This window comes from Salvelinus fontinalis, chromosome 42 (assembly GCF_029448725.1).
Source record: "Salvelinus fontinalis isolate EN_2023a chromosome 42, ASM2944872v1, whole genome shotgun sequence".
NCBI lineage: Eukaryota > Metazoa > Chordata > Actinopteri > Salmoniformes > Salmonidae > Salvelinus > Salvelinus fontinalis.
In genome coordinates, this window is record NC_074706.1 from 17,822,970 (window position 1) to 17,836,996 (window position 14,027).

General features: G+C 42.7%; 2 protein-coding genes across 3 annotated transcripts in view; one reads left to right on the forward strand and one right to left on the reverse strand.

Moving 5' to 3' along the window:
* zdhhc5a (zinc finger DHHC-type palmitoyltransferase 5a) overlaps positions 1–3,350 on the forward strand; it is a 38,992-nt gene extending 35,642 nt beyond the window's left edge. For both annotated transcript variants that reach the window (XM_055909482.1, XM_055909481.1), the window contains exon 11: positions 934–3,350. In XM_055909482.1, the coding sequence (XP_055765457.1) occupies positions 934–1,162 (229 nt within the window). In that variant the 3' untranslated portion in view covers positions 1,163–3,350. The remainder of the gene's footprint in view (positions 1–933) is intronic.
* A 492-nt stretch (positions 3,351–3,842) lies between these two features.
* Positions 3,843–12,993, reverse strand: LOC129841285 (thioredoxin-related transmembrane protein 2-B). The gene is made up of 8 exons (XM_055909483.1): positions 12,616–12,993; positions 11,824–11,884; positions 10,438–10,551; positions 9,727–9,803; positions 9,357–9,463; positions 7,588–7,653; positions 7,309–7,438; positions 3,843–5,434 (listed from the first exon to the last, which is right to left on the reverse strand). The coding sequence occupies exons 1-8, from the start codon at positions 12,802–12,804 to the stop codon at positions 5,255–5,257; spliced, it is 924 nt and encodes a 307-aa protein (XP_055765458.1). The 5' UTR covers positions 12,805–12,993; the 3' UTR covers positions 3,843–5,254.
* Between the last annotated feature and the right edge of the window lie 1,034 nt (positions 12,994–14,027).

The following is a 14,027-nucleotide window of genomic DNA, read 5'->3' on the forward strand; positions in this document are numbered from 1 at the left end:
ACTCGTCTGTAGAGTCGCTGCTTCTTCTCTTCACTGCTTCTGTTTTGTTTTTTTCCCAGCTCCAAATGGCACCCTATTCCCTATGGAGTGCACTACTTTTGACCACGGATCTGGTGAAAGGTAGTGCACCCTATAGGGAATAGGGTGCCATTTGGTACGCGCACGTTTGTCTTGAAACTGTCTGTTTCCAGCTACTGTAGTTGTTCCATTGAGTTTTTCTCCGTCCCTTACTGTCTCTCCCCATCAGCTGTCCTGGTTCCCTTTACTATGTGATGGTGTAAATACTGTACATGTAGGTCTTTGCTATGAGACATGTTACTGTATCACAATACATGACATTATGTGATGACATGCTATTCCCTGTATAGTGTACTACTGTTGACCAGGGCCTTTAGGTTTCTGGTCCACATGTACAGTGTTTAGGGAACAGAGGCATGGAGGCATTCCTTTTTTGTGTGTGTGTATTTTTCAAAATCGTGTTTTATGGTCGTGAGTGAGCAATTTGAGGACTTTAATCTTCCTATACGGTTTACTTTTTGATAAATGTTTTCTGTCATCTCAAAATGAATTTTGTCCTCCATTGATCATGGTTGTGTTATTGATGTAGTTGTGGATGTGTTTTATCCTCCTCCGCGTGTGTTACCGTTATCCCAGCATGAAGTCCCTCTGTTTGACTATAGGATTACAGTGGAAGATGTCTGTATGTACCAGCCCTGCATGATGTGGATATATCCTATCGATTGATGATGAATGCTTCCACAATGGCACACTATTCCCTATAGTGAATAGGGGCTTTTTGGGGGCCTGGTGAAAAGTAGTACACTATATAGGGGATAGGGGGCCATTTAGTACACACCCTACGAGTGTGTGCTCTTCCTCTCCAACGTCTTAACTAATCCTTCTTTCCCTCCCTCTCTCGTTCTCTCTATCCAGGGACGAGATTCAGATGGAGTTGCTCAGCCGAACGAACGGGCAGCCCAGGTCCTCCCTTTCCTCCTCAGGCTCCACCCCTTCCTCCCCCTCTCACTCAATCAGCATGTCCACTCGCCCCGGACAGGCCTATCCCAGCCCTGGAAACACCCAGAGCCCCGCCCACAAGCTGGGGGGCGGGGTGAAGAAGGTGACGGGCGTCGGCGGGACCACCTATGAGATTTCAGTCTGAGTTTGACGGACGGCCACTCCGACTAATGGTGTCAGGGGTTGGAGGTGAAGGAGGGGTCAGAGATGGACTGATGATATTTCTGCCTCGAACCCTTCAGGAGAGAGGAAAGCTTTGAATGAACAGACGTTTAAAAAGTTGGGTGATGAGGAAGAGTGAAACAACTGACTTTTCTTGCTCTTCTTCCAAATGCGATGGAGTCCGGACTTCCTCTCTCGTTCAGAGACCTCCAGTCAAGGAACTACAGAACTAATCGGGAGGAAGTTGTTTAACCAGTCACATTCAAGAACACAATGCACCATTATGACATGGTGGGCGTATGGGCCCAGGGATCCAATCATACCCCTTAAGAGGCGGGACTCTTTGACAATCTACCAATTTCTGGGCGGGTTGAACTCTGTGGGAATGATTGAGTGACAGTTATGACTGGGTTTGCCTTTTATTGGATAAAACAAGGAAGATCAACATGGCTGCGTTTACACAGGCAGCCGAATTCTGATCCTTTCTTCTTTTTTTTTTACCAATCTGATCAGCTCTGAAAAAGAGCTGATGTAAAAGGATCTGATCTGATTGAGCAAAATAAATCTGAGTTGGGCTGCCTGTGTAAACAGAGCCCATATTTTTGAAAAAGAAATGTGCTTTCATTCATTCATAAATGTGTAATGATTAATTCTCTGTACAGAATTATATGGTTTGGAATTTATGGTGATTTCCTCCAATCAGTGGCATTTAAAGGTTACAGCGACATGCTCCGGCCACATTTGACCACTGTGATTGGCTAGTGATCTCACTGCCATTCTCTCTAGACCAATCAGAAATGGAGATGCTAAACTGTAGTAGACGGCATTGTCATTGGTAGAGTTTGTTTTGCCTGGCTCAGTGCCCCGGTGGATGGAGATTTCACTTAAGGACCAATGGAATGGTTAAAAAAATAAATATCGTTGGGTCTGTACTTTAAAGATGGAGCAGCCTTTTCTAAACAAACTTTGGGGCATTGGCCTTGAAAAGGAGAGAAGTGTTTTTTTTATTTTACTTATTTAATTTCAAAATGTTATTTTATATTAATTTCTATATATATATATATATATATATATATATATATATATATATATATATATATATATAGCTGTTGATAAGATCAAGATTTTTGTTGAATGGCCTGATAGAGTTTTTCTGGTTTGAGTTAATTTCAGAATTGTAACCAAACAGGAAAAAACTGTTGCCATGTTCATGTGCTAGTCGGAACTTGGACATTTCTGACTTGCTAACTGGCTAACATGTGCCGCGTTTAACCAGTTAGCAAGTTGAAAATGTCAGTTTCCCAGTACCGATTTAGCGCTAGAGCGCGGCTCAGTTGTATTGATGGCTGCACCAGCCAATCAGAGGCTGGGTTTTGAGTCTTCAGCCAAAGAGAGTAGCTGGACAATTTTATATGGTTCAGCAAATGGGAACCAATGTATTTGATAAAATAAGGCGATGTAGCATTTTAAAGTCCTTTGATACACAGTAAACCACTCGACTTCTCGCGGGGCATATTTCAGAGATAAGTTATCGTTGTACCTTCTGATTGTTGAAATGGCACCCTATTCACTATATAGTGCACTACTTTTGACCAGGACCTAGAAGGCTCTGGTCAAAAGCCGTGCACTACGTAGGGAAAAGGGAGCCATAACACACACAACCAATGTTTTGTTTTATTGGACCAGATAATAACATCTCCGGTTGCCACTAGCTGACCTATCTGGAAACTAGCGAGGATCACATGCTTTGCCGTGACCAATCCGTAGAGAGCAAGAGATTCATGTCAGCCTACTCTTTTATTCGTGAATGGTTAAACCAATGAGATGAACAGCTGGGGAAATCATTTTTATATTTATTTTTTACTTTCCTTTGCAAGATTTTAGGACAATTTACAGGGCATTGCTTTAGACTGACCGCTTGTTTGACCAGTCAGGAGCGTAGAATGAAACTAAATGGGCTAGAACTAAAAGAGCACGTCGCCCAATAAGGCAAAGACGTTTGACTCCCATCAGGAACAGCCAATGCCCTTGCAGATGATGTTTAGACAAGTACGAGCCCGGGACTTGGGTGTTTGAAATTAAAATTTAAAAAAAGATATGTACTGTATAGCTGTGTGTGTGGGCGTGTGCGTGTGTGTTTGAGCATTGGTAATAAAGTATTTAAAACCAAAGGCAGTGTGCTTTGTAGTTGCTTATGTCTGGTAATGCAACACATGAGAAAGCGCAGAACACAGGCTACTTACTACACATTGAGAGTAGAACTTTGAGCTGGACCGAAGGTTTCCACAGCGGCTATGAAAAGATAATGTAAGGTTACTTAAATCGGTAAGTTATGATCCAGTTACAGTATATTTTCATGCACCTCACAACATTTCTTCCACACTAGATATAGAGGGGACAGAGATTGATTGTGGGGTTTACGTCAGTCAGTGGTGCCTGGAAGTAGGGAGGAAACCGCTATCGATGGGGCTCAAAGCTTAGCTTCATGTCTCGCTTCCCTCCGTAACTCTTACATGCCGTCACTACCACAATGTATCAGATGGTGCCAAAATGCAGGTTGTGAATGTTGTGGCACCATAACGTTAATGTTACCAGGACGCTTATATCCCCATTTATGTGATTTATATTACTGTAGCGCGATTTAAAATGTAAACTAGACAGAATTTAATAATGTACACTTTTATTGCATAAAAAAAAAAGTCAGACGCCCCCTCAGAGTTTCATCTGAAGCAGGAGGCGGGTTCACCCATTCACACACAGAATCAGTCGACACATTCTGAACGCAACGTTGAGACAGCAGGATTCTACAGTAACCAAGGGAATGTCAAACGGGTAGTATAACGTATGTTCTGCTACTTCACCTCAATTTACACAATTCTCTCTGCACTGGTGTAAAAATGTGTTTCGTCAACAATTCACAATGACAACAGGGTTAAAAAAATAAAAAAAACAAGACAGTGTTTAGACAGAAGCCAGCCCTGAAATGGGAGCTTTTGAAAGTAAAAATGGAATTCTACCTATTGCCAGGACAACAAAATAACACTGGTCTAGTTCTCACATGGAATTAGCATTAATAGCCAAACGCTCTCCATCCTCATCTTTCCCTTCAGCATCATCTTGAACTGAAAACTATGATTAGGTGACAACAGAAATCACAACCACGATTACGGAAGGAGAAAAAAAAAAACACTTGCTAATATTTTTTTTTAAATTCCCTCTCAAAGACAGCGTTTTGGGACAGAGGCTGTGGTTCATATATACACACACCCTACCTTATCATTATGGACCCAGTTGTAGGTAGGTAGTTGGTGTGAAATGTTTGACCATGGCTTAACAAATAGAGTAGGCATGCACCAAAGAGCCTTTGACAGCAAATGGCTAATGAAGGAGACATTTGAGCCAATGCCTGGCATTGGTCCAATATGAAACATTGCCAGCTCAAGCTCACCATATTAGGAGATAAGGTCATGTCTGAAATGGCACCATATCACTACTTTTGACTAGTGCACTATAAAAAGGGAATCAGTTGCCTTTTGGCACACCAAGCATGGACTGGACAGAGTGTAAATTCACTCTGTATCCCAAATGGGACAAGTTCTAAATCGAGTGAAACACTATGAACGGAGTGTATCATTGTAGTGCGCCAAGATTAAGCCTAAATCAAATGCACTCAAATTGTTAAGTCATAAATTACACCCTTTTCCCTATATTGTGCACTACTTTGTAGTATTGCACTGTATTAGATAATAGAATGCCATTTGGGACACACCCAACGATGGCCATAGAGGGAACTGGTGGAAAGATCAACATAACTGTCATAAGGATGATGGAGAGATGTAAAAATCGAACCGTACAGTTTAGATTTAAATTAGTTAATATTGAGTTAATCATCATAATACAATTATTTTGCAACTCAAATCTTGTTGCATACAGTATATAGCAAAACAAAAAAGGACTCATAACAATCATGTTTGTTCCCTCGATCGAACAGCACACCCCTCCAGCATCAGCATAACGCCACCTAGTCCCATTGAGACGTCACACCATTCTTCTGAGGCCGCTACCCCTGACAATTCTATTTGTCCTTCTTGGTCTCCGTCTCCTCCTCCTGGGCGTCGACCTCGGGCTCCTCCTCTTCGGGCACGGGCGGGAACTGGGATTCGTTGATCTTGTCGCCCCGGTCTCCCTTGGACTTGTTGAGTTTCTTGGACTTCTGGTAGAGCTCGTTCAGGTTGAACTCCCGGATGATGTTCTCCTGTTGAGAGTGTGAGAGAGAAAGAAAGCGTGTGCATGTCAGAGTTTCCGGACATTTGACCGACAGCATTTTTCATTTACCGGACATTTTTTATTTTAATTTTACCCCCTTTTCTCCCCAATTTTCGTGGTATCCAATTGCTAGTAATTACTATCTTGTCTCATCGCTACAACTCCCGTACGGGCTCGGGAGAGACGAAGGTCGAAAGCCACGCGTCCTCCGAAACACAACCCAACCAAGCCGCACTGCTTCTTAACACAGCGCGCCTCCAACCCGGAAGCCAGCCGCACCAATGTGTCGGAGGAAACACCGTGCACCTGGCTCCCTTGGTTAGCGCGCACTGCGCCCGGCCCGCCACAGGAGTCGCTGGTGCGCGATGAGACAAGGATATCCCTACCGGCCAAACCCTCCCTAACCCGGACGACACTAGGCCAATTGTGCGTCGCCCCACGGACCTCCCGGTCGCGGCCGGCTGCGACAGAGCCTGGGCGCGAACCCAGAGTCTCTGCTGGCGCAGCTAGCGCTGCGATGCAGTGCCCTAGACCACTGCGCCACCCGGGAGGCCCATTTACCGGACATTTGAGAAATTGACTGGATATATATATATCTCCATTGGGTGCTTAACCGTACACACGCGGCGCTCAGAAAAGACAGAAATCACATTTAGAATATGGTCATACATATTAACAGAACATGTTGAGGATGCAACAACGTGAGGTCCTTCTTACCGAATTCTGATGGGTACTGAGGATGTTAGAACAACTGTCCACATTTACTTTTCCTCCGGCCAGCGAGACGAGTAACGAACAGCAGAATCACTACCCTACGTCAATCTACTACTGTCCCGCATAGCAGAAAAGTTGACCTATTCTATTAAAATCAGCTTGTCGAGAAAGAATTTTCCTATTCCAAAACAGACTCTGGGACGGTACATCCAAAATTTATACAACCAGTAGGCCTCGGCTTCATAAAAATAAAAGTTCAAGCAATGAGTCCGATGCAACAGATCAGAACGTTTAGCATAAAATGTTGATCGACTACTATTTCTTCACATTTTTAAGCGCGCAGCAATGCACACAGGGCATTTACACACACATGTTTGTTCCATAATGCAATTTGGGGGGGAAAACACCGTTGCCAAAAGGGCACGGCGCGGGCGGACCGTTTCATGTGACGGAGATGGAAATATCGGGTTAGAAATTTCGAAAGAGGGGAGAATATCCAACAACTAGTGCTGGGTTGCTAATATGACTAGGATTTCACCTTTGGCTACTGGCCTATAAAAGAATGTTGATATAAAATAATTGCCTCCACAGATATGGTCTGATTTTGGCTAGGCTACTTTGAAGCAAGGTCAGACATGCCTCAATATGTATTAAAGCGTCCAGGTTTCGAACAATTGCGCATACGTTTTCAAAAAATGCGTACCGCCTCCAGCTTATTGCAAAGTGGTGTGCGACGCACTCAAAAGCCACGCCATCCATTGCCTATTTATGCATTTGCTGTTTGAGATGCTGAGGCAGCAGCTCTCGCCGTGTCTGACAGATTTTTCCACTCAAAGGCTCTGCATCTCATACGCGTGTGATAAAATACACAATGAATATACTGTACACCAAATTATGCAAATTAACCTATAGACCGATTAGTATGACCAGTCAAATGTATTTCCGTCAATGAATAGGCTAAAAAGCATTATTTTGCAATGGGATATTTTCTTCTCCCAGACAATTGCCTGGCGTCAATTTTATTAAATCTGCTTTTCTATTCATTTACCAATTTTTTATTTTTTTTTCCATTGGCTAAAATACTGCCATCATCAGCTAACGGAAACCCTGGTGTGTGTATATGTTCTGCTCTGAAGCCACTCCTCTCACCTCAGTGAAGCTCCAGGACACGGCCCTACACTTCTTGTCCACCTGGGGGCGTCTCATCACCTCCTTGCCCCCCTGGAACAGCACCAGCGAGGGCAGCTGCTTGGAGAGGGGAGAGGTACTCACCTTGTACCTGGATAAGAGGGATGGAGGAAGGGAAGCTATTAAACGTGGTGTTTCAAATCATAGCCGTCCAACCAAAACTCTACGTCACTTAAATATAATCTATCTGCAGAGAGAGAGAGAAAGGAGGACGGAGAGCGAATGAGAAAAGGGACCTACTTCTTAGACACGTCTCCATACCGCCCGATGTCCACCTTCCCAAACTTGAGCCCAGCACAGTTATACCTGTAACCATGAGAGAAAACCCATCTATTTCCCAACAAGCACAGCAATAGCATTACCACTATAGTCGCCCCACAAACTGACAGGTGATACTAAAAGGCCGGACAAAGTTCAATTACTGTTTAACGGATGCCCCGCCTTACTTTTCGCCACACCCCCCAAAACAATTACATCAGACGTGTTATGTTTTGGGCAATATATGCGGCGCTTTGTTTATAATGCCCCGTCTGCTCTCCATTGAAGCTTTCCCAAGTTGATGTGCGAGAGACCAAACAGCCTCGGAACACACGATCAGATCATGTTCGAGCCTCAGATTGGACAGTGAAACACACACGCTGGAACCGGCAGACGTTTCATTTCTCTCTCGTGCGGTCATGGCTGAAGCCGGCGCACATTCATCCTATTTATGTGTCCAGGTTAAACGTGGGGCGTCCCTCGTCATAAACAAACAGTCGGTTAAATTCATGGTTAATGCATCATTTTCAGATCTATTAGAAGCGATTAATACACGAAACAACAATGTCACTGAACCGACCGACTGGCCAGAGATCAATGCATTCCTCAGCAACGACATATTTTGGACAACCAAATTTCAGTCAAAATGAAGGATGAAATCAAAGTGCATTTTTAACTTGCATTTTATCGGTACTACCAGTAGCAGTAGGCCAACCGATAACACCAAGACGGAATGCGTTTGAAGTGATGACGCGCCGCCGAGAACAGCTAGGATATCGATCAAAGTACACGGCCAGTGGCACGCACACACTTTGTGCAGATCAGCAGCTCCACAATGGTGTGACAGACTGTCTTCTAGGTGGGGGGGGGGGGCTTTTCGCGGCAGCCAGACGAGATAGTCGAAGGAGGATGCGGTGAGCAAAGTTACTGGGCTCAAATTGGACCAAGCTTGATCTAGATAGATTGATGCTTCTAATTGTGCATGTTATAAATGACATTTTTTTCATTTTGATGATGATAGGCTATACTCTATGGCTGGATTTGTGTATTTGTTTCCAATGCTTACATTCATTTGGCAGCCCTAACTTGATTCACCCTCTTTCTACAAGGCCTAATCATATTTGTATGAATATTTTGTTAACGCCCATAGAGATGCATTTAGGTAATGAGTTCATTATTCTACATCAACATTTTAATTACAATTATTTCATGTCAATCATTCTTGATTTATTATTCTTGATTTATTTTTAAATAGTCTACTCTATTACCCTATACATCACATTAAATTACGAGATTGGATTGCACTTTTCTTTTTTTTTTTTCAGGAATATTGAAACTGTCACAAGCTATACTTCCCATTGTGTTTCATTTCTCATGGTTATAACATTGTAACATCTGCATTATTTGAAAGAAAAATAGTGTAGGTTTTCACACGGAATAATATAACTCTTGAAGCTCACATTAGGCCTAGAGCCTGCACAAGAGCCTAGGACACTGTGGTAAAGTACCGTTATTGCTTATAACCACATAATGTCATTTAATTTTTTTATCCTGCTCGCTCGCCTCACTTTTCTGGGAGGGGAAAATCCAATAAACATTGAATCAATTTTGTCTGGACTAATAGGGCAATATGAGATGGTCTGTTTTGACACAATTCAGGAGAGCATGTAGATTGAAGCTAAGGGTTTATGATGCAATGCATTAAAATGGAGGCTTTTGTCGTGTATAGTGAACATTAGTCGTTGTCTTACTTGAGGGAGAGGTCTGCGTAGACGGCGGCAAAGGACTGACACTCTGGGGACCAGTTCGCAAAGAATTCTACGATCCACGTCACCCTATTGTCCCTCTCCAACTCGTCCTGCAACCGGGGCACAAGTCAGCCATCAATTTCACTAAACGTTACATTTCAATCCAAAGAAATCTGCTCTGTGTGTGTCCATTTTGAAATGACCTGATAAAAACATACTTTCAACTGAAATGTCAATAACAATCTAATTGGTGTCATCATCTTCATGTGAAAATATGATTTTTGATACACCCATCTGTGTTATTTTCGCTCTATACCATTACTAGGGCAATGGTAATATGGTCTGTTACAGTAGAGCCTTAAGAGGTACTCACGTCTATGGTCTTGTCACTAAAGTACTTGATGTACTCTGGGCCCATGTAGAGAGGAGGCTTACAGGTCATCAGGAACACTGGAACACATAAATCAGCCAATCAGTGAGCAGAAGGAAGGGTAACGAGCCAATCAGAGAGCCAAATGAGGGGTCATCAGGTCATAGGTCATGTTATCTAACCAGGCATTTACCGGTTTAATTAATTACCACAACAGTAGAGGAGGTCTTGGCTGATTTCTTTTAAATTTTCCCATGATGTCAAGCAAAGAGGCACCGAGTTTGAAGGTAGGCCTTGAAATACATCCACAGGTACACCTCCAATTGACTCAAATGATGTCAATTAGCCTATCAGAATCTTCTAAAGCCATGACATCATTTTCTGGAATTTTCCAAGCTGTTTAAAGGCACGGTCAATTTAGTGTATGTAAACTTCTGACCCACTAGAATTGTGATACAGTGAATTATAAGTTAAATTACCTGTCGGTAAACAATTGTTGGAAAAATGACTTGTGTCATGCACAAAGTAGATGTCCTAACCGACTTGCCAAAACTATAGTTTGTTAACAAGAAATTTGTGGAGTGGTTGAAAAACGAGTTTTAATGAATCCAACCTAGGTGTATGTAAACTTTTGACTTCAACTGTATGTGTGTGTATGTATAAACAAAGTGTGTACGTATGCACACCTTGTGTAGTGCAAGTGTGTGTACTGACCGATGCAGAGGGTGAGGTAGAGCAGGCCCATGCGGATGTCCAGTCTGAAGAAGAGGATAACGTTGGCCACCTTACTGAACAGAATGATGTTCCCCACATGCTGTTCCACCGTTACTGAGACAACGAGAGACGGAGAGGGGTTAAATCAAGTAAACAACAATGGGGGGGGGGGGGGGGGGGGGGTTGATGAGAATAACTTAAATAATAAAAATAATTATAACTATTGCATAGAATAAGGACAATTTGCAGGTTGAAGAACATAGTGCACTTGGGGAAGAGGAAACAAAGATGATAACATTGACAAAGAACAATAACATTGAGAGAGAGAGAGAGAGAGAACAGAGGCGAATAGAAGACAGGAACAAACCATTTTGTAAAGCCATGGGTAAAGGAGTGATATGAAGAAATATGAAGAGAGTGAATAGTGTAAAAACTATTTGGAGTCTGAGACAGAAGGACAGTTTGTAGTTGAGGCCTAACAAGTGAGGGATTCACTTTAGGGAGGAGGGAGAGACAGGCAGATGAAAGACCAAGGGAGTGGCAACAACCAACAACAGAGCTACTAACATAACGTAAACACCACAAGGTCAACAGACATTTCGTCCTATGAACGATCTATTAAAACAGTCTGTTTACAACACTAAACGATTCATTTAAATAGGGCTGTGTGGACAAGACGTTTGCCATAGCAGGTTGGTTGAATACCTACAACAATAACAATATACAGCAGTAACCTAGAACAAACAACAAATGTTGGCTTTACACTAAACAATTTGTTCAGACAAAGTTGAACTGTCTGGAATGTTAGCCGTGTGGATACAAAAGTGAAACTTCGTTAGCAATGTGTGTGGGTACTTATTGTTTTACTGAAATGGTAACCATGTGTTGAATGTCATGTAAAACAAACATGTCTGCCTGCTGAAGGAGACCCCTAGCTCCAACTGAGGGGGTTTCCAATAGATACAACAGCCTCACAATTGGCTATATCATAAACATTAAAATAAAATAAAAATGCTTTTTGTTGTTCATTTAAGTTTAAAGATAGGCATATGGTTGGCAGTGTGGTTAAGGTTAAAATCAGATTTTAAGATGATAAATTGTAGAAATATGCAGGGTTTATGACCTCAGCCACCCAAGCCACAGTCTGTTCTCCCCACTTCCATCACGGCAAAAACTGGCCGATAGCACCTAACCCCAGACCATCAGGCTGCTGAATAGCCACCACTAGTCCTACTTTTCACATCTGTGACCCTGTGCATGTGACTAATAAACTCTAAAACACTATGTGGCCAGCAATGACCAAATGAGGGGGGATGGACAGTTTTCTAATGGTAAAACACAGGTGGGTTCTGCTAATGATTAACCTGGTTCAGGGCTGATACTTACTAGCTCTTCTGTTTTTCATCATGACGATGGCACTGAGGAACATAAGAATCTCCACTTCTCTCTGTGGAACATGAGAACAGAATAAACACACAGGTCAGAGCATTTAAGTGTATAAAGGGGGGTACCTAGTCTGAATGCATTTAACCCCAACCCCTCGGGTTTCAGAGAGGTGCGGTGCATAATCGACATCTTCGACGTTAACTGCCTCGCTCAGGAGCAGAACGACAGACGTTTACCTTGTCAGCTCGGGGATTCGATCCAGCAACCTTCCGCCCAACGCTCTAACCACTAGGCTACCTGCGGCTCCAGTACTAGCTAGGCGGCTAAACAAGGTGTTACAGGTTCGGGTTAGGCCTGCAACTAACTCCAGTATTGCCAGTGTCATCCTGCTGTTTTTTGGGTGGTTTTGGTGCATGCACTCATGGTGGCAGTGGTACTTTCTGCCGAGGCCTTGGTAGCCTAGTATCAGAGGGGGTTCGCACCTGTTAACTCCCCAGTATATTCACCCTTTGCGCGGTTCTGTCTCACCTGTCTGTTACTTTCCGATCTCGGTTCGGGTTACAGTCTATATCACCTTTCAACGTCGAACCCAGGCCAACTCCCATCGACTTTCAATGGCCATTCATGTAGCTAGCGTCAGCACTCTGTCATCACATTTAGCATAGGATAGCTAAGTTAGCTAGCTCGTTGGCAATCTAACCAAAGTCTTTCTCCCGGCCTCATCACGTCCTAACATGTATCTCTATATTCTTCAATCCACTTCTTTTTTTTTTTACACCATCCAATACTGACCCAGTCAAAGTCGCAGGGATTGCCATCCTCTCGTTGTGTCGAAAGATGTTCGCAGATGCCTGGCGTCTTGCGGATCACGAGAAACCCAATTGACATGAATAGAGATGCGACATAGTATGGCTTTAGCAGCCACTTGTACACCTGCGGCAAGTGGTAGAGGAATGCGAGGAGAGGTGTTAGCAACGCCATTTTCTAATTTAGATATACAATTAAAATAAAACAGCCGGAGGAATAGGAGAAGATGAGGCCGCCTGGAGCAATGCTAAACTCGTCGTGATGCGACTCCCAGGATAGATTTCCGGTCGGCCAATGTGTAAACTGCAAATTAAAGGCGAGGAAGGATGTGGCGGAGGTCACTGCGGACGAATCCTTGGAAATGGTCCCGCCTCCTTTGTGAAATGGTGATGATTGGCCAGTTGCAAAAATCGAAGGAACGATGATTGGTATACATTTTGCAAAAGAGGAAGGTCTAATGAAAGACCAGACTCCTCCCTTTTCTTCATTTGGGGGAAAAATTGCCTTTTTGGATTACTTTTTACATACAGGGCTTGTTCGACATTGCAGCCGACAGTGCAGGCGACTGCCGATTGAGTGGTGGGAAAACTACCCAAATGTCATACTTCAGTAAAAGTATTGATACCTCAATAAAAATTTACGCAAGTAAAAGTGAAAGTCAGCCAGTAAAATAATACTTGACTAAAAGTCTAAGTGTATTTGGTTTTAAATATACATATGTATCAAAAGCAAATGTAATTGCTAAAATATACTTTAGTATCAAAATTAAAAGTATAAATCATTTCAAATTCCTTATATTAAGCAAACCAGACGGCACAATTTTTTCTTTTTATATCACTTTTATTTAACCAGGTAGGCTAGTTGAGAACAAGTTCTCATTTACAACTGCGACCTGGCCAAGATAAAGCAAAGCAGTGCGACACAAACAACAACACAGAGTTACACATGGAATAAACAAACATAGAGTCAATAATACAATAGAAAAAGTCTATATACAGTGTGTGCAAATGAGGTAGGATAAGGGAGGTAAGAAAATAAATAGGCCATAGTGGCGAAATAATTACAATATAGCAAATAAACATTGGAGTGATAGATGTGCAGAAGATGAATGTGCAAGTAGAGATACTGGAGTGCACCAGTTTCAGCATAGGCTATGCTACCTTGTCTCAAATCACTGTTGTTCAGTGTACATGTTTACCTCTGCTTTGAGATTGTGAAACACTGCAAGCCCAATGCTGCCACCAATTGGTCAACTGTGATAGTTATCAGAAGAAACAGATGGTTTCCTCCCTGTTTGTGTAAGGAAATTCCAAAGGGACATTATAAAGAAACATCTTATTCTGCTGATACCGTATGGAGTATGTTCATATAGAAGACTAATTATGGCAGGTTTTTCA

Excerpts from the sequence above, each read along its gene's own strand:
- LOC129841285 (XM_055909483.1), bottom strand. The coding sequence starts at position 12,804 with ATGGCGTTGCTAACACCTCTCCTCGCATTCCTCTACCACTTGCCGCAG. Across the intron at positions 7,654-9,356 it reads TACGCAGACCTCTCCCTCAA|GTATAACTGTGCTGGGCTCA; the intron begins GTAAGACAACGA and ends TCATGGTTACAG. Across the intron at positions 7,439-7,587 it reads TATGGAGACGTGTCTAAGAA|GTACAAGGTGAGTACCTCTC; the intron begins GTAGGTCCCTTT and ends CCTCTTATCCAG.